This window comes from Leopardus geoffroyi, chromosome B4 (assembly GCF_018350155.1).
Source record: "Leopardus geoffroyi isolate Oge1 chromosome B4, O.geoffroyi_Oge1_pat1.0, whole genome shotgun sequence".
Lineage (NCBI taxonomy): Eukaryota > Metazoa > Chordata > Mammalia > Carnivora > Felidae > Leopardus > Leopardus geoffroyi.
This window is the reverse complement of record NC_059341.1, coordinates 79,610,927-79,631,710: the sequence shown is the minus strand read 5'-3', so window position 1 is coordinate 79,631,710 and position 20,784 is coordinate 79,610,927. Positions and strand designations below refer to the sequence as shown.

The 20,784-nt window shown below is 51.3% G+C and overlaps 1 protein-coding gene across 1 annotated transcript; it reads left to right on the top strand.

The window, feature by feature from the left end:
- Positions 1-1,077: 1,077 nt before the first annotated feature.
- Positions 1,078-19,950, top strand: LOC123591829 (keratin, type II cytoskeletal 3-like). Its single transcript, XM_045466479.1, is given in 12 exon segments — positions 1,078-1,155; positions 2,506-2,971; positions 12,384-12,565; positions 14,313-14,533; positions 15,505-15,565; positions 16,191-16,286; positions 16,524-16,688; positions 17,791-17,916; positions 18,528-18,748; positions 19,387-19,421; positions 19,719-19,850; positions 19,853-19,950. Coding segments are annotated over 12 exon segments (1,881 nt in total).
- Positions 19,951-20,784: the final 834 nt, after the last annotated feature.

Below are 20,784 nucleotides of genomic sequence, written 5' to 3'. Positions count from 1 at the left end.
GACGCTTAACCGACTGCGCCCCCCAGGCGCCCCCCAGGTCTCTTTCGAGGAAGGCAGGGGCCACGCTGGAAACGCACCGTTCGGATTTGGGAGTTGGGACCAGCCTCACATGTCTGCGAAAACAGGGTGACTTTATATAAATATTGTTATAATGTCTCCTCCCCACAACTCCCAGCCGCAAACCCACCCTCCTTCCACTTTCCCCAGACTGACTCTGTCCTCAGCATCACAGATGTCAGCAGGCCGAGGCGGTGGATGGAATGTGGGGCTAGGACACTGGTGCCCTTTCTCTCATTTCCATACCTCCTTTGAACCCCTGACTTCAGTAGGTCCAATGTGAGCCCTGCTCCCCTCCCCCCGCCCACTCAAGTCTGAAGCCCTGTATGTGCAGAAAAGGAAGCTGAGTACAAGGAGATGCAGGAGGTGGCTGTGTCCAGACAGCACCTGGGCTGTGAACTCTCAGTCTGTGCCCCGATTCAGACTCAATTGCGGTGTCTTGGTTTTTCAGATTAGCGAGAAGCTCTGGGCAAGAATCAGGGCCTTGAGGGCGTGGGGCAGGTACGTAGGGGGGCGAGGGGGCAAGGAGGGCAGTCCCCGTCTGCGACATAAAGGGCTTCACGGGGAAGAGAGCCCGGGGCAGGGCACTGTGATCAGAGAGCAGGTGTGTGCGTGTGTGTGGTTTTGCGAGTCTATCTGCATGTATATGTTAGTGGGAATGCACGCTCTGTGCAGGCTCTTTCCCCCCAGAGGAGCTACAGTTTCGCTGCCAGCAGCAGAGGCACCAAGACTGGTCTCTGCTGCTGAAGGGAAGGAGGAGACAAGTGTTACAAACACGACCTACATTCACACCGCACCCAAGTGACAGAGAACTTTTCTCATACATGATCCTCTCAACAACCTGAGGAAGAGGCATCCTTCGTCTGTCTTTCTTTCTTTCTTTCTTTCTTTCTTTCTTTCTTTCTTTCTTCTTTCTTTTTTAACTTTAATGGAAATAACAAAAGGGAAATTGGTAGGTTCAATGGGGCTTCTGTAAAATTTATGGGTTTTAGGCAGTGCGTCCTGGAGAAGGAATTCAAGATGACAGACAAGGATGTCACTGGCTGGTGGGAAATACAGATGACAGTGTCCCAACAACTTGGAACACTGAGTCTGAAGGTATCTGAAACTTTGTTTCTAATAGGGAAGCAAGAACAATGTAAAGAATTTGAGGACAAAAATCTACTCCTCCAGGACGATGTGTTGGATGTAACTAGCCCTGTAGCATATACATCATGATGATAAATGAAAAGATACTTCAGGGGCGCCTGGGTGGCTCAGTCTGTTAGGTGTCCGACTTCAGCTCAGGTCATGATCTCGCGGGTCTGGGAGTCAAGCCCCATGTGGGGCTCTGTGCTGACAGCTCAGAGCCTGGAACCTGCTTTGGATTCTGCGTCTCCCTCTCTCTCTGCCCCTCCCCTGCTCTCTCTCTCTCTCAAAAATCAACATTAAAATTTTTTTTAAAAAAGATACTTCAGAAAACTCATGGAAAAGAGCCTTCACTGGCATATGATCTGGCTCAAGTTAAGTAGCCACTGCCCAGCTGCAGAACGGTGGTGATTTTTATAGTTCTCATTCTTAAATTTTCCTGGGGAGGAAACCCAACCTTCCCAGATGGGAAGAGGGGGAGCCAGGGGGAGGAGGCCTTGGGAATGCTAACGTGAGCCTGGAAGAGGAAAGTCTGGTGGTCTCTTGGGTCTGGACGAGGTGGTCTACACCCGCTTCCTGGCTGGATTGGCCCTCCTCCAGCTTTCCCTTCCCAACGGGCCCCTCTCCGTGCCTGCTCCCCTCCCTCTCATGAGCCTTGGCCATGGTCTGTAGTTTCTCTCGGTCCACTGCACGTGCCTTCCCTTCTCAGTCTGACCCTTCTCTCTTCCCCACCCCAGCTCTCCTTCCAAAGCGCGTGTGGCTGAGAACTTGTCCTGTGTGTGTTTCACACACGTGCTTTCTCCCCTCTGGATGGCAAGAGCCCCAGAGGCAGCTGCTGCCCCTCTCCTGACTTCGGCATCTCCTCGCCTCCTCCTTAGTCTCTCTCCTCCTGGCTCTTCCCTTCTTGCTTCTTCTCCCCTAAGGTCCTTGCTGGGGCACTGCACTCATCATGTAATGTCCTGACGGCTGCCAGAGTGGCCGTGGGCAGGCAGGACAAGTAGGGAAATGCTGACCTGTCACTCTCAGGTGGGAGTATAAGTCCTTTGGGGATTAGAGGCTGTGTCCAGCCCTGCAGGATGGTCCCTCTCCTAACTTAAGCCTATTTTGGGTGAGTAACCCTGAGAAAACAAAGCAATTTGGAAATTTGAGGTGATTACCAAGGTGTGTTGCAAATTTTGGACTCAACCTCTTGCTGCCAGGCAAACCAAAGCTGAGAATACTTCAATCAGTTGGCTGGCACCATAAGCCGGCCAAGCTCCTGGGCCCTATATAAGGGCCATCCCGACCCAGAACTTCAGAAGGTGTCTGCGTTTCCTCTAGCCTTCCCATTCACCCTTCCTTTGGAATACCTTGCTGTCCACCGTGAGCCGCCAGGCCGGCCACAGCCAACAATCTTGCAGATCTCCCAGTGGGGGCTTCAGCGGCTGCTCAGCTGTGGTGTCGGGCCAGAGCCGGGCCATCTCCACCAGGGGCTTCTCAATGTCCCGCTCAGGCAGGGGCAGTTGTGGGTCTGCAGCCTGTGCCATAATGGGAGGAGATTTTGGCAGCAGGAGCCTCTACAACCCTGGGAGGAACGAGAAGGTCTCCATCAGCGTGGCTGGAGGCAGCTCCTGGGCTGGAGAGTTTGGGGGCGCCAGTGGAGGATGTTTAGATGGCAGTGGTTTTGAAGGTGGTGGAAGAGGGATGGGAGGGGGCTTTGGTGGAAGGGCTGGGGGCTTTGGAGGAGATGGGGGTTTTGGTGGAGGAACTGGAAGCTTTGGAAGAGGCGCTGGAGGTTTTGGTGGAGGCGCTGGTGAAAAGAACAATCCAAATAGTTTAAAGCTAAGTTCTCTCTTCCCGTATTGTGGATCTTTGACAAGAAATACAATTGCTGAGAAGTCTGTTTTGCTTGCTGTTTGCTATGAGCATTGTGAGACCTTTCCTGGATGTAACCCGCCGTGTAGTAGAATGGGTTATAAATCTCCCTAAATGAATGTAGTCTGATATGTAATGAAATGAGTAACTATAGTAATTGTACACAAACTAACTGGCGTCCTTCGCTTCTGTAATCTTGCTTGCTTAACACATTCCTCCCCTTCCCCCTTTTTCTCCTCCCACCACAAGTAACGGACAAAGCCTTCTGGCCGAAGGACAGACAAAGGACGCCCAATCAGAAAACCACAAATGTCCTTACTTTAGAATTTACCAATCAGGACCCTCACTCACCTATGCTGTTTGTCCCTGTCTATAAAAACCCTATACCAACTCTGATCGAGGCCTCTTAGCGTCACCAGCAACGAGTGCGCAGAGGTCCAGGTTCGAACCTGCAATAAACGCCCCTTGCCGCTTGGCTTTGACTCACGACTCTGGTGGTCTTTTGTGGGAGGTTTAGGAACATCGGGCATTACATTTGGAGGTTCCACCGAGATCTCCCCCGGGCCCACCAGACTTCTGGTCAATGGGTCGTATCTGATTCTGATCGGTAAGTAAGCCGGCTCTAACGTTCTTCCTTTTCTCTCTGATCTGTGCTTCTTCTCTGGAGAACCGGTTCTGTCTGGAAGCTGGTGTGACCCTGGCGGACGCTCTATAGGGCACCCGGCCAGGGTCAGTTGGAGACGTCCACTGACATCTGGGGACCTGCTTGGTCCATCTGGGGGCCTTCTTGGCCCATCTGGGGACCTGCTTGGTCCATCTGGGGGCCTTCTTGGCCCATCTGGGGACCTGCTTGGTCCATCGGGGGGCCTTTTTTGGCCCATCAGGATTCTTTTCTGTGGGCTGCTTACACCCAACGCGCCTGCGAACTAAATACTTTCATTTTCTCTATGAACTTCCAGAGTGCTAAGAAATATCTCTAGGCATCTAAAAAAGGAAAAACCATCTAGGCATGCCAATTGTTACCGGTATTTTGATGTGATGTATGTCTGTGTGTCTGTCTGTTGAATGGAATGATTGTTGGGAGTCAGGGGCACGTGCCTGACTTACCCTATGTGTAGTCCCACAGCATAAGCTACGGGATTCGAGTGGGCTCTAACCTGATTTCCGCGGTGATCCTCATACGGCTTAAGGCGGTCAAAAATTTTTTTGATCCGAGCAGGGGGTTTATACCTGCCCGCCCATGCTAAGAGGCACCTAAGTTCCCGCGAGGGACGCGGACAGGCGAGTACGCGAGTGCTCCTTTGTCAGTCTAAAGAGTGCTTCTTTGTCAGTCTAAATGTATTGTCACCCCTGGGCCCTTGTAATTACCGCCGTCCTAGCCATAACCCTTTCTGTTGGGCTGGCCGAGACGGCACCAGAAAGTTGGAACCGCTGCGAAAGATTTTTGTTAGTTCTTGTTTTTCTTTCATGGGTCAGATGTTTTATTGGAATTAAGTGTTTTCTCGGCTGATCAGAATTAATTATTCCATCCTTTGTTTCTCTCTCCTCCTTTCTCAGCTCCCTGCAGCTTTCCTTCTCGCCCCCTGGCCAGCGGCGCCCCCCTTCTCCTCTCCTCTTCCTCAGAATCATAATATGGGCCAAACGCAGAGCACCCCTCTCTCCCTCCTTCTCGCCAACTTCAGGGACGTAAAAGCTAGAGGACACAGCTTAAGCCTAGACATTCACAAAAGGAAGTTAATTACCTATTGCCGCTCTGAATGGCCCACCTTTGGGGTTAACTGGCCTACAGAGGGAACCTTCTGCCTCCCTGTGGTCCTTAAAGTAAAATCAAAAATTTTCCTACCAGGGAAAGAAGGTCACTCGGATCAGATTCCCTATATTCTGGTGTGGCAAGATTTAGTAGAAAACCCTCCTCCTTGGATGGCCTCTTCCTTAATAGCAGAGTCATGTCAAATCCTAGCGGCTAAACCTATCAGCCCTCCCAAGCCGCCAACTCCAGCTGCACCCCCTGTTCTCCCCGACAGCCAAGATTTACCTTTCCTTGACCCTCCCCCTTACCAGGTTCCTCCTCTTATTCCGCAAGCTGCCCTTATCCCTGCTGCGCCGGCAGAGCCTCCCGTAGCCCAGCCCATAGGAGAACTGGAGAATAGGGAGGCTCAACCTGCGCCCATGCCTAGTGGGGGCGAAGTCCAAGGGCCGGCTGGACATACCCGTAGGCGGGCCCCACGTGAGCCAGGACTCCGCCTTCCTGACTCCACCGTAGCTTTACCCTTATGGGAAATAGGGCCTCCCGATGATACGGGGAATCCCCGACTTCAATACTGGCCCTTCTCTACTAGTGACCTATACAACTGGAAAACCCAGAATGCCCGATTTTCTGACAACCCTAAAGATTTAATAAGTCTCTTAGACAGCGTTATGTTTACTCACCAACCCACCTGGGACGATTGTCAGCAGCTCCTCCGAATCCTGTTCACCACCAAGGAGCGAGAACGAATTCAATTGGAGGCAAGAAAGCTGGTTCCTGGAGATGACGGCCAACCCACTGCTAACCTTGATCTCATTAATGCAGCTTTTCCCTTGACCCGACCCCCACAGGATAGCTGGGACCACAACACGGCAGAAGGTAGGGGACGGCTGCGCATTTATCGCCAGACTCTAATGGCGGGTCTCCGGGCTGCTGCACGCAAGCCCACTAATTTGGCAAAAGTGTATTCAATAATACAAGGTAAGACAGAGAGCCCTGCCGCTTATTTAGAAAGATTAATGGAAACCTTCAGACAGTATACCCCCATGAACCCTGAGGCCCCCGAAAATCAAGCTGCTGTTGTAATGACCTTTGTAAATCAAGCAGCCACTGATATTAAAAAGAAACTCCAGAAGCTAGAGGACCTGGAGGGAAAACAGATTCAGGACTTACTCCGCATTGCCCAGCGTGTCTATAATAATAGAGAGACTCCAGAGGACAGGCAACTTAAAGCCACCGAGAAAATGACCAAAGTCCTGGCTACTGTTGTCCAAAAGCCCCTGGATAAACACAGGCCCCTAGATAAGGACCAATGCGCCTATTGCAAAGAAAAAGGCCACTGGGCCCGAGAATGCCCTAAAAAGAAAAAGCCACATCATGGTCAAAAACCGTGGCAGCCAAAAACCACACCCGCCCTCTTCACTCAAGATGCAGAATAGGGGGGACGGGGTTCGGATCCCCTCCCCGAACCTAGGGTAACGCTACAAGTGGAGGGGAACCCAGTTCAATTCTTAGTCGACACAGGGGCACAACATTCGGTCTTGATCAGACCCCATGGAAAAATTTCTGAAAAATCTGCCTGGGTCCAAGGGGCTACTGGAATAAAAAAATATCCCTGGACCACCCAAAGAACTGTGGACCTAGGAAATGGGAAGGTCACCCATTCCTTCCTAGTCATCCCTGACAGCCCGTGCCCCTTATTAGGAAGAGACTTACTCACTAAAATGGGGGCCCAGATTCATTTTACGCCAGGGGGCCCCCAAGTGACTGGCCCTCACAACCAACCCATTACCATACTTACTCTGAGATTAGAAGATGAATATCGACTCCATCAGGGGCCACCCTCACAAAATCAAAACATAGAGCCCTGGCTCCAACAGTTTCCAGAAGCATGGGCTGAAACCGGGGGTATGGGGTTGGCTAAACATCGCCCAGCTCTATTCATAGAGCTGAAGCCGGGGGCAGATCCAGTTCGGGTCCGACAATACCCGATGTCAATGGAGGCCAAAAATGGCATCACACCACATATCCGTCGCCTCCTAGACTTAGGCATCTTGCGTCCCTGCCATTCAGCCTGGAACACCCCCCTGCTGCCTGTACGAAAACCTAACAGTGCAGACTACCGTCCGGTACAAGATCTGAGAGAAGTTAACCGCCGAGTCATGGACATACACCCAACAGTACCCAACCCCTATACTCTCCTAAGTGCCCTCAGCCCAGAAAGACAATGGTATACTGTCCTTGATTTAAAAGATGCTTTTTTCAGCCTGCCTCTGGCCCCCAAAAGCCAAGAGCTCTTCGCCTTCAAGTGGTCCGACCATGAGAGAGGCATAAATGGGCAACTCACCTGGACCCGGCTCCCCCAAGGATTTAAAAACTCACCCACCTTGTTCGATGAGGCACTTCACGAGGATCTGGGTGAGTACCGGAATCAAAACCCCAAAGTGACTCTCTTGCAGTACGTTGACGATCTTTTAATCGCCGCTGAGACTGCCGAAGCTTGCTTGCAAGGCACCAAAAATCTCCTCCGGACACTTGGTGCCCTGGGGTACCGGGCTTCAGCAAAGAAAGCCCAAATTTGCAGATCCGAGGTAACCTACTTGGGCTATCTGTTAAGGGAAGGCCAACGATGGCTCACTGATGCACGGAAGGAAACCGTTCTCCGCATCCCCCGACCCACGACCCGAAGGCAGGTAAGAGAGTTTCTGGGATCAGCCGGGTTCTGCCGCTTGTGGATACCTCGGTTCGCCGAGATGGCTAAGCCTCTTTACTTGGTCACCCGAGAACAGGCGCCCTTTGAGTGGACAGAGGAAACTGAGCAGGCTTTCCAGCAAATTAAACTCGCCCTGTTGTCGGCACCAGCCTTAGGGCTCCCCGATGTCTCCAAACCCTTTCATCTCTTCGTAGATGAAAATAAAGGGGTAGCCAAAGCAGTGCTGATGCAACTCCTTGGCCCATGGCCCAGGCCCGTTGCCTATCTTTCAAAAAGACTGGACCCAGTAGCGGCTGGCTGGCCCCCTTGCCTCCGTATGATCGCTGCTACAGCTCTAATGGTAAAGGATGCTGATAAGTTAACTATGGGACAAGAGTTACATATCACAACCCCTCATGCCATCGAGGGAGTCCTCAAACAACCTCCTGACCGATGGATTAGTAACGCCCGACTGGTTCACTACCAGGGACTATTATTAAATCCCCTCAGAATCATTTATGCTCCCACCCGAACACTAAACCCTGCCTCCCTATTACCAGACCCGGACTTGGATACCCCTCTCCATGACTGCGCTGAGATATTGGCACAGGTTCATGGAGTTCGGAAAGATTTACAGGATCATCCGCTGCCAGACGCTGAAGTTACCTGGTTCACTGACGGCAGCAGCTTTATACATCAGGGTCAAAGGTACGCGGGGGCAGCAGTCACAACTGAAACTGAGACTGTTTGGGCAGAGCCTTTGCCAGCTGGCACCTCTGCCCAACGAGCTGAACTTGTGGCCTTAACCAAGGCACTGACTTTGGGAAAAGACAAGAGACTAAACGTGTACACCGATAGCAGATATGCTTTTGCTACGGCCCACATACATGGAGCTATATACAGAGAGAGGGGACTGTTAACTGCAGAGGGGAAAACCATCAAAAACAAAAAAGAAATATTGGCTCTTTTAAAGGCACTCTGGCTGCCTAAACGACTAGCCATCATACATTGCCCAGGCCACCAAAAACCGATCACACCGGTGGCCAGAGGAAATAATCTGGCTGACCAGGTGGCCCGAGAGGTGGCCTTACAGGTGGACTGTGCTTTAATGACCACCCTACCAGACCCCGGTCCAGCTAGTTTACCAGAAAGTCCCACCTACACTAAAAAAGACCTAGACTGGATCCAAAAATTGCCTATGACTCAGTGCCTTAATGGATGGTGGAGAGCAGCGGACTGCAGCATAATCCTCCCAGAGGAAATGGGAAATAAAGTCTTATCCAAAATGCACCGGGCCACTCATATGGGCACGAGAAAAATGCAAGACTTAATAAGACATGCTAGGATCACCATTAAAAACTCTAGGACAAAAATTGAGCAGATAGTTACTAGCTGTAAAGCTTGCCAACTAACTAATGCCACCAACCACGGGAAAAACCCTGGCTCCAGAACTCGCGGAACCAGGCCGGGAGCCTATTGGGAAGTAGACTTCACCGAGGTAAAGCCTGGAAAATATGGATACAAATATTTGCTAGTGTTTATAGATACCTTTTCAGGATGGACAGAGGCCTTCCCCACCAAGCATGAGACTGCGCAGGTAGTAGCAAAGAAAATGTTGGAAGACATCATGCCCAGGTACGGATTCCCTACCCTAATAGGATCAGACAACGGACCAGCATTCATTTCAAAGGTAATACAAGGGATAGCGCAGTTTATTGGGGCCGATTGGAAACTACATTGTGCATATAGACCCCAAAGTTCAGGACAGGTAGAAAGAATGAATAGAACCCTAAAAGAGACCCTAACCAAATTGACCATGGAGACTGGCGCTAACTGGGTAGTCTTACTCCCCTACGCTCTGTTCAGGGTACGGAACTCCCCTTATAAACTTGGATTAACCCCCTTTGAAATCATGTATGGAGTGCCCCCCCCCTATAATTCCCAACCTACAGTCTAATGTGTTAACTGAATTTGATGATCATGAACTTCTTATTTCCCTGAGGGAACTCCAGCACACCCACCAGGAAGTTTGGCCCAGATTGAGAGCTATTTATGAGAACGGGCCCCCTCCTGAGCCCCATCACTACCGACCCGGAGATTGGGTATACGTGCGGAGACACCAGCAAGAGACCCTCCAACCACGGTGGAAGGGACCCTACATTGTGATCCTAACCATACCCACTGCCCTCAAAGTCGACGGGATTGCTACCTGGATCCATTACACCCACGCCCGACCAGCTGATCCCTTTGCGGTTCAAAAAGACTTCGTGCCAGAAGCCAACACCGCCTGGACGGTTGACCAGAGTAAGACCCATCCTTTAAAATTGACTCTGCGTCGAAAACCTGACCCTGAAAACCGGCTAAGACCAAAGGCCTGGGTATCCCATACCAAGACTGTTGCAGCAGCTCTGGACCCACAATGATCGGAGGAACACTCATTAGCGTGCTCCTGCTCACCTCCTACGGACTGATAAGTATTGCGAGCAACCCCCATATGCCCTATACTTTAACTTGGGAGGTTTCTAATTGGGAAACCCATGAAGTCTATAATACCACCACAAAACCAGATACCTCCTTAAATTCTTGGTGGCCCGACCTATTTTTCAACCTAGAGGATGTAGCTGTCTCCATGGGATTACTCCCCGGCATACCTGGGGAACGAGGATCTCTAAGCCAGAAGGGATTCTATGCATGCCCAGGGTTCGGACAGAATGCTGACACCACATGTGGAGGAATTTTAAAGTACTACTGTAAGTCCTGGAGTTGCATCACTTCCAATGATGGGAACTCCAAATGGAAAGTAAACCCCCATTATATTGACATGACATTTGCTAGCCCCTGCCCCAAACGCAAGCTAGCAGGTCAATATTTTGGAACAGGTCCCTGTAACCTTATCCGCATTAAATTTCTAGAAGACGGGAAAAAAGATACTAGATGGACCACTGGGCTTAATTGGGGAATCTATTTATATCGGGGACCACCCTACTATGCAACTGTTGTTCAGATAAAACTAAAGGTACAACCCAAGGTTCCACCAGTGTTAGTAGGACCGAATCCAGTAATAAGGGCCACAAGTGAGCCTACTACTACTCCAGGGCCCACTAGTAAGCCTACTGACCCCACGGGCAAGGGTACTAGTTCTTCGACCACTCAGGTGACCCCAAAAAAACCCCCAAAAAATTCAAATCCCATTCAAAAATGACCCCTTATGGGTAATGATAAATACCACTTATAAGGCCTTAAACCATACTAAACCCAATGAAACAGAAGCTTGTTGGCTGTGTTATTCCATAAAACCTCCATTTTACGAGTCAGTAGCAATAATAGGAAATTATAGCACTGCAAACAACTCAGACGCCTGCAGTTGGGGACAGAGAAAACCCGGCCTCACACTACCAGTACTTACGGGAAATGGGACATGCATAGGAACAGTGCCAACAAAATATAGCCACTTATGCATAAGTAACAGGAATATATTCAATACTTCAGAAAACTGGATTATTCCACCAAATAACTCATGGTGGCTCTGTTCTCATGCGGGATTAACCCCTTGCCTCTATAAGGACATGTTCAATCAGTCAGAATTCTGTGTAATGGTAATTGTGTTCCCAAAAATCATATACCACACAGCTGAGTATGTAAACCAGATGTGGATAGCACCTAAAAAAGTGACTAAAAGAGAACTCATTACTGCAGGGGCTCTAACTCTGGCCACCATATTTGGACTCGGGGCCATCGGAACCGGGACAGGGATCTCGGCCTTAACTATACAAAACAAGGGATTTAGTATACTTAGAGAAGCGGTTGACAAAGATATAGAAAGAATAGAAACTGCCATCACTTCGCTTGAAAAGTCCCTAACCTCCCTCTCGGAAGTAGTTTTACAAAACAGGAGAGGATTGGACCTGCTGTTCCTACAGCAGGGTGGTCTCTGTGCAGCACTAGGAGAGGAATGTTGTTTCTATGCTGACCACACAGGAATAGTAAGAGATTCTATGGCCAAGGTCCGAGAAGGGCTAAATAAACGAAAAAAGGAAAGAGAACAAGAGGCTGGATGGTTTGAATCCTGGTTCAATGCGTCCCCATGGTTAACTACCCTGCTCTCCGCCTTACTCGGGCCTCTGGCCATCCTACTTCTCGCTCTCACATTCGGCCCCTGCATCATAAACAAAATTATTAAGTTTGTCCAAGACAGGTTCAATGCTGTACAATTAATGGTCTTACGAACTCAATACCAACCGCTCGAGACATTACAAATAAAAAACTGAAGATCCAAGATTGGCTCTTTAGGCACAAGAAAAAGGGGGGAATGAAAAGAACAATCCAAATAGTTTAAAGCTAAGTTCTCTCTTCCCGTATTGTGGATCTTTGACAAGAAATACAATTGCTGAGAAGTCTGTTTTGCTTGCTGTTTGCTATGAGCATTGTGAGACCTTTCCTGGATGTAACCCGCCGTGTAGTAGAATGGGTTATAAATCTCCCTAAATGAATGTAGTCTGATATGTAATGAAATGAGTAACTATAGTAATTGTACACAAACTAACTGGCGTCCTTCGCTTCTGTAATCTTGCTTGCTTAACACATTCCTCCCCTTCCCCCTTTTTCTCCTCCCACCACAAGTAACGGACAAAGCCTTCTCGCCGAAGGACAGACAAAGGACGCCCAATCAGAAAACCACAAATGTCCTTACTTTAGAATTTACCAATCAGGACCCTCACTCACCTATGCTGTTTGTCCCTGTCTATAAAAACCCTATACCAACTCTGATCGAGGCCTCTTAGCGTCACCAGCAACGAGTGCGCAGAGGTCCAGGTTCGAACCTGCAATAAACGCCCCTTGCCGCTTGGCTTTGACTCACGACTCTGGTGGTCTTTTGTGGGAGGTTTAGGAACATCGGGCATTACACTGGTGGCTTTGGTGGGCCTGGTGGTCCAGGTGGTTTCCCTGGGGGAATCCAGGAAGCGACTGTGAACCAGAGCCTCCTGTAGCCCCTCAATGTGGAGATCGACCCCCAGATTGGGCAAGTAAAGGCCCAGGAGAAGGAGCAGATCAAGACCCTCAACAAGTTTGCCTCCTTCATCAACAAGGTGAGCCCATCTTGGGACAGCTGGACAGTGAGAAAACCTGGCCTAACTGGTTTGGCCTCCTTTTCCTCATCTTATTATGGATCTGAGGAAGGACTTGTGGGTTCATCTCGGACCTCTTGCCTTCTGTGGCATGGCAGCAGGTGGTGGGCCTACTTAATGTAGCAGCGGATGATGGAAATATCTCACCCCCTATTGGATGGAGTTACTGCCCCCTCCACATGATCCATCACTGCGGTTTGTCAAAGGCACTGCTGGGATTGTTGCTGCCATCATGGTTGTCCCCTCACGGTTGCCCTCTGAAACCCAAGCGCAGAATTCCTTCCTATGCCAGGGGAATTGTGAGCTGCTTCCCTTTGAAAGAGAGGCTGACTCTGCCCAAGCTGGCTTTGTCTGAGAGAGGAGTCCATCTGCCATCAGCCTAAGGAGAGAGATGCCGGGAGGTTCTGGGAGGTGGGACGGAGTAGGGACGAGAGATACCTCCTTCTTGGTGGTTCTCACAGGAAGACTTCAGGGTGCAGAGCTGCGGATGTTGAGGCCATTCAACATTTGAATACATGTGTACATGTGCAAGTGAGGCTAAGATGTTTTCTAGGCATTTCTGTGCTCTGGATATTCCATGCAAGGAACACTATGATAATTGTTGTGGTGACCAGATGGTGTGCACGTTTGGGTGGCTGCTGACTGGGGGTTTCAACCATAGTGTTGAGTATGATGTGGGGAAATCTCTTTGTGACCCTGGGACAACATTAGGCCTTAAAGAGAAGGTTCGTAGGGACTCTTTGGGGTCCCATCACCCTACATAAGTGTCCTGGGCAAAGCTGAAGGAAGTAAAAGAATCTTGACATTGGAATACCTGACCTTTGAAGAGGCGAAACTCTTCAGGTTAGTTCCCAGCAGACACCCAGGTGTCCAGAGAAATTATTCACAGAAAGGTAGAAAGGGATGTGGCAATGCTGTTCCTCCACAGAACAGAAGGCGGGCTTCATCGCCCAAGGCCTTCTCAAGCAGCAGCTCTCATCATCATTCAGTGGGGATTCTCAGGTCTTGAGGGTCTTGACTGTCCAGCATAAGCCCTGGCAACAAGCTTGGTGCTCTGCAAATGTTTGTTGAATGGCCAATTGATATTTATTCTACATGTGTGTACAGTTGGCCTAGAACTTTTAACCAGTGCTTCAATTTAAATGCAGCTGAGCCCTACATTTAACCAGGTTTGTCAGACGAGGCTGACTCTAGGTGTGTCTGGACCCTGTTCCTGGGACACTGGCTGCCTGAAAGCCAGTTCCCTATGGCTTTTGCCATTTCCCACATTAGTGCAGTGTACCTGGCGGTCCTGCAAACCTCTTCCTGGGGACTCTATCTACTCTTGGATGTTGGGATCTCCTGCTATTTGTTGACTACTAAATGACTGAGGAACGAATGACTGAGGAATGAATGAATGATATAGCGGGAAGATCATCAAGCCTAAGTATCAGGAAACGTCACTTGTGTTTTGTTACTGACTTGCTGTGTGCCCTTGGTCATCTCTGGGCTTCGGCTTCCTTACCTGTGCAGTAGGGCTCTGCCTCCCCTGCGTTACCCCAATGCTGCTGTCCACACGGGTTTAGGACTAAACTGTTGCAGAGTTACAGAATGCAGCCCTGCAGGAGAGAGGAGGAGACCCCTGGGACTTTGTTTGGGGAAGCCATGGGCCGCCATGATTGGAGCTGGCCCTAGACAGCTCCCTGGGGCTCTTCCCATTGGGCTGCAGGTGTGGTTCTTGGAGCAGCAGAACAAGGTCCTGGAGACCAAGTGGACCCTCCTTCAGGAGCAGGGCCCCAGTTCTAATACCAACGACAACAACCTTGAGCCTTTTTTTGAGAACTACATCAGTCGCCTCAAGGCCTTCCTGGATGGGCTGCACACGGAGAAGGACAAGCTGGAGGGTGAGCTGAGGAGCAGGGAGGAGACGGTGGAAGACTTCAAGAAGAGGTGTGCACTGCCCCGTCCCTGGGTGAGGCGGGTGAGCTGGCAGGTGGCAGGGGTGGGTGGCAGGAGGCCTGGGCTCTGGCTTCACTCTGTTCCAGCTGGCTGCAAGCTTGTAGAATTTACCCCATCCTCTCTGACTCTCAGTAGCCCAGTCGTTAAAGGAGTGGCTTATGGCTTGCTTGAGGCAGAAGTCCTTCTGAGAATTTAGTGAAAGGGTATACACACAGAATTCTGGAGAGTCCCAAGACACCCGAAGCTAACAGACTCGGCTCACGTCCTCTGTCCTCCCTGGGCTAGACTGTCTTCAGGTTCTCCTCCGAATCGGAATTTTATTTCCCCTGTCAATAAGCTTCTCAGCAAATAGCAACTTGCTGTGCCTTGGCCAAGCCTCATTCTGCCACTTAGGAGCTCTGTGATCAGTCACCTCACTGTAAAATGGAAAGAGCAGGAGCATTTACCCTATTGGTTGTAACGAGGATTCAATGAGTTAATACAAGCAGAATTCACTGGCACATTCTTAGCGACCCATTCTTGGGTTTCACTGATTTGTTAAGTGTCTACTGGGAGCCCATGGGGCTACTATACTCGCTATACACTAGTTGGTAACACCCACCTCCCTCCCAAAAGCACCTGGCAGCTCAGCCATCTCCCTTTGGTCTTAGAAATGGTTTCCAAAAATCCAAAATTTTCCAGGAAGCCTTAGGAGAGGAATCAAAATAGGACCCCAAAATAGGAACAGGCTTCTACTCCAGTGTCCGGTAATGACCACCGCCGTTATTAAGTGGTACCTGGCACATAGCAGAGAGTCTGTTGAACGAATTCTTCCTTGACTTCAGAAGGGCTGTGCATTGCAATGACACCTGTCTTGAGTGAAACTGGCAGAAGTCCTGAGTCCATGTTACTTATGAGAAGGGCTCTGGGGCCATGGGGACATGCCAGAGAAGGCAGATCAGACAGGGGCTCTTTTCTCACAGGTATGAAGAGGAGATCAACAAGAGCACGGCTGCAGAGAATGACTTCGTGGTCTTGAAGAAGGTGAAGGGTCCCTCCCTACCCCCACCTCCCACTCAGCAGAGTGGCTGGAAGATTGAAGGGAAGCATGAGTTTAGTCTTGCTAAGCTGAGGGTCTCCTTTAGGCTATGTGGGTGAGGGCCGGGGCCCGGGAGGGAGCCTGCTGAGCAGGGTGGGCAGGCAGGGGCAGGTTATAAAGGGCCTGCCAGACTTCGGCGATACCTCTCCCTGATGGGCATGTGGGGCTTATGAATCTCATTAGGTCTTGAGTTTTGATGAGAAAATGGACAAAGGAGGCAACAGGGTTTTGTGTTTTCAGGAGTACATCCCCATAATCCATCTAAAGAGAAACTTTGAGGGTTGCACAGTCACAAACCCTCCTCTGCCCTGGGCCCATTGTGGTGGCCCCAGCCCTGCTCTCCTCCCCCTGCCCCCGCCCAGCCCCTTAGCTCCTTTGCTCCTCTCTGTCGGGTATGCACCAGCCCAGCCTGTCAGACAGTGGTTTAGTCCTGTGAGGACACGCCTGCCTCATTTCCCCTGAGAGGGAGCTCCTGGGGGTGGGGGGAGAGGCTCCAGTGGCCCCTTCCTCATGGCCCAGGACTGGGCCAGCCCACAGGCTGGAGGGAACAGTGTTTGAACTGTCCCCCAGGATGTTGATGTTACCTACATGACCAAAGTGGAACTGGAGGCCAAGGTGGAGACTGTGACAGATGAGATCAACTTCCTGAAGGCCCTCTATGATGCCGTGAGTGTGCTTTTCACGTGCAAGCCTCTGCCCCACCTGCCTTCCCCCTCCTGGAGAGGAAGGCACTCAGAGCTCACCATTAGGCTCTTGAGTCCTGTCTGTGCTTCTGACAAAAGTGATACCTTCCCACCTGGCCCTCAGTCACTCCCGACCCCTCCAGAGCTGGTGGCTCCCCATCTTCTGAGGGGCCCTGGTGTGGATCTGCTCAGGAATGGGCATGTCTGCCTGGCTCGGCAGGAGCTGTCCCAGATGCAGGCAGACACCAGTGACACGTCTGTGGTCCTGTCCATGGACAACAACTGCTGCCTGAACCTGGACAACATCACTGCTGAGGTCCGTGTACAGTATGAGGCGATTGCCCAGAGGAGTAAGGCAGAGGCCGAGGTGCTCTACCAGACCAAGGTGGGTGACACCAGCATGCTACTCTGGAGGATCTTGCTCTCCCATCAAGCTACATGAGCAGGCCATCCAGAAGGGCAGACCTTGCCTCTGAGTCATTCTTTTCTCTATCGCCAGCATAGCAGTCCCCTCACTGTCTCACTGGTCTGATCTCACCCACATGCATCTCCCTTCCTAACCGGAAAGCTCTGACTTTGCTCTAACTTGGTGCTTCTCAACAGGAGGGGAAGGCATGATTTTTCTCCCAGGAGATGTTTGACAGTGTCTGTAGAGACTTTTGGTTGTCACACCTGGGGTGGCGGTGGGGGTGCTACTGGAGTCTAGTGGGTAGAGGTCAGGGATCCTGCTACACATCCTATAATGCATGACCCCGCCTTCCAACAAGAAATTATGCTGCACAAAATGTCAGTATGCCCAGGTCAGAAAATCCTTAATTCCTCTGGCTGCATTCCCTTTATTGCTGGAGACACTTCCATCACTCCTCCACCAATCAGGACCTTGTCATTGTGTGCTCTGATTCAATCACACTGAGGGGTTGAAGTCAGCATCTGGAAAGAAGTGGGGAGACACGGAGGGGGGTGGAGCAAAGGGGCTACAGGCACAAGGAGTTCTGTCCCCCTCCTTCTGTTCCCAAATCTGAATGGGGCATCAGCTGGCCCATGTATGGCTGACTCTTCTGTCTTTTCTGCCCAAGGAGGGACAGTCTGCTGGTTAAGAAGATGGTTCTAGCATCTGCAATGTTGGCATTCAAATTCCGGCACTGTCACTTGATAGCTGGATGAGTTTAGTCATGGGACTTAAGCAGTCTGTGCTCAGTTTTCCCATTCATAACATGGAGGTAACCATGCTTCTCTCATCTGGTCATTGTGAAGTATAACATCAAGCACAGGGCCTGGTGCAAACTGCTCCACAAACAGCAGCTGTTGTGCTAGAAGACAGGTCCCTTGATGCAGGGGCGAGAGCACTCGGTTCCGCCAACTGGGTGACTCTGCAGTAGTCACGTGTCTGTGTTTTGGTTTTCTTGTGTGTGATGTGAAGGGTTGGGTTAGGGGGTCTGTAAGGCACCTGCTGGCTTTCTGGAAGGGTAACTCTTTCCTGGACGCAGTTGGGGGAGCTGCAGACCATGACTGGCAGGCACGGAGATGACCTGAAGAACACCAAGAGCGAGATCTCTGAACTCAACACAATGATCCAGAAGCTGCGGGCCGAGATCGAGAGTGCCAAGAAGCAGGTGGGAAGAGGAGGAAGAGCGTGTGTCTGAGGCTATGGGCTTATGCTTGCCCCATAAATCTCAGGGCTCAGCACTTACCGCAGTGAAACCATGTCCTGGACTCATGCGTGCCAAGATCGACCAGGTGCAGCTCTGGGCTGGGCGCTGAGCAAAGCTTGTCATGTGGATCCAGGTCCTGTACCCCTGGAGTCTGGTTGCTGATGTGGGTCAGAAATACTAAATACAGGCAAGGTTAAGGAGGTCAGGGAAAGAAGCTGATTGGGTGGAGAATGAATTGGGAGAGTAGCTCAGGAAAGTTTCTCTGATAATCCAGAAAGACTTCTTGGAGGCCGGAGGTCTTTGGAAGATGCTCAGTCTCTTACCATGAAAGGCGGAGAAAGGCAGAGTCTGACTTCTTGTGAGCCGGGCTGGGTCCTTGAGGCCAGGTGTCACTAACTCCACTCCTTGATGTGCTAGGACCTAGACGAAGGCCCAGGTTTTAACCTCTGTGGGTGGTAGTTTCCTCATCTGCCCAGTGTGAGGTGACCCACATGCAGACACCAAGCATGCAGTGCAGGCCCTCAGTGTATGTCACTTGAATCTAAATCGAACTCCCGCCCCCACCCCCCGAGAATGCCAACCTGCAGACGGCCATCGCTGATGCAGAGCAGGGCGGGGAGCTGGCCCTCAGGGACACCAATGCCAAGCTCCAAGACCTCAAGGCTGCCCTGCAGCAGGCCAAGGAGGACCTGGCCAGGCTGCTCTGGGAGTACCAGGAGCTGATGAATGTCAAGCTGGCCCTGGACATTGAGATTGCCACCTACCGGACCCTCCTGGAGGGCGAGGAGTGCAGGTTAGTGGGAATTCCTCTGGTTCCCAAAGAGGCAGTGACGCCCGGTGGCTTTTCTGCCTAAGCCAGCTGCCAGGTATCGGGTACCATCAGTGTGTGCACGTGCGCACTGCTGGAGGTGGTGATGCGCCCTTGGCGGGCCCAGCCTGCTCCTCTTCAGGGCTGCAAGATGCTGCCAGACCTCCAGAGAGCTGTGTTTTCTGTACAATAGTGACACCACCAGAACCTTACCTTGGGTAGACTTCCCACCCTTCTTGTCTCATGTCTTAGTTGTAAAACACATGTCTGCAAAGAGGAGTCATAGGCATAAATATTATTTCTAGGCCATTTCTTTATCATTGGCTTAATTGTAGGTCTGAAGAGTCAGTTCCTGTAGCCTGACCCTTGGGTACAGGACCTTGGCCCATATGGATTCAAATAATATTTACTGAATAAAGAGAGGATGGGTAGGCCAGGGGATGTTCCTCTACTGTTACTCTGGGATGTTAGTAGGAAGGGCAATAATTAAAGTCCAACCTTACCCATCCGGAGTCCATCCTATTTCTTATTGCCAACGTCAATTGCTGTGGACCTAAGCAGGTGCATCTAGCAGAGGGAGTTGCCACACAGGTCGCTAACACTGACCTCTGCTTTTCCCACAGGATGTCTGGTGAGTGCCAGAGTTCTGTTAGCATCAGTGAGTTACCCAGTGCTTTCTCTGGGAAGGGGCTGGACGGCTGAGATTAAGGTTTCTCAAATCGTGGGCCAGCGTTGGTGTGAGATCATCTCACCTGCAGGCTGGGAAGAGCTCTTGGGTGGTGGCCAGGGTAACCCAGGGGCTCTGAGTCCCTCCTTCCCCTGCCAGCCACCTGCCCTCACCACCCTGTGTGGAGTTTCAGTGGGCGGGACACCGGGGAAGGCTGGAGGGCAGAGGGGGTGGCCCCGGGGCTGTAGGATGCCCCATAGGTTCCCTGACCCCAAATGCTCTTTGCAGAGATGGTACACAACACCAGCAGCGGAGGTGACAGCGGCTGTGCCCAGGGAGGGGCCGCCCTGGAAGGCAGAACTGGGGCCCGCAGGGGCCTGGGCTCCGGAGGGGGCTCGGTGGTGCGCGGGGGCTTCTCTAGTTCGGGGGCTCATGTGCCATCAGTGGGGGTGGCAGCAACAGCTCCCACCAGGTCTCGCAAAGCTCCTCCCAGAGCTGGAGGTCCCACCACAAATTCTGAAGGGGGTGCCCTAGGTGTCTCAAGACCCCAGCCCCCTTCGTCTGCCCGCACACCCCAGTTCTGCGTGCTGTTCCACACCCCCGTGGGACCCTTTACCACTGCATCTTCTGATCTGCGACCTGGAGTCCCACCTTTCCAGACGACTAGCATCTTATCCCAAAATTTGCTGCCGAGGATGATTGGGTTGAAAAACCATCTATCGCCCCAAAGCCAGGCTGAGGGGCATGGCCCAGGAGCCGGGTTTTTCATCATCTCTGCCTCTCAGGTGCCCCCCTTCCAGCCCCACATCCCACTGGCTTGAGGGAAAGCCCCAGGCAGCCGACGCACACACCTATCTGTGCCTTGATTTCCCATGAGTGGTACTTGTCCATTTTTGGCTCCAAGAAAAGACCTCTCTGTCCTGTAGCTTCAGTAAACTGCATTGTGGTTCGCACCTGGTGGTGGAATTTTCATTCTGGCCTCCATGGTCCCTGGTTCTTTTTTTTTTTTTTTAATGTTTATTTTTGAGAGAGAGAGACACACAGAGTGCAAGCAGAAGAGGGGCAGGGAGAGAGGGAGACACTGAATCCTTAGCAGGCTCCAGGCTCTGAGCTGTCAGCACACAGGTGGACTCGGGCTAGAACCCATGAACCCATGAGATCATGACCTGAGTCGAAGTGGGGGGTCTAACCAACCGAGCCACCCACGCGCCCCCCCATGGTCCCTGATTCTAGTCTGCACACCCACCCATGGGTCATGGCAGACCCTTTCACACGGAGACTTCCTCCTGAGCCTGGAGGGAGACAGGAAGCTCTAGTTTCCAGGCAGCAGAGGCCTTTTCAGCCATCAGACACT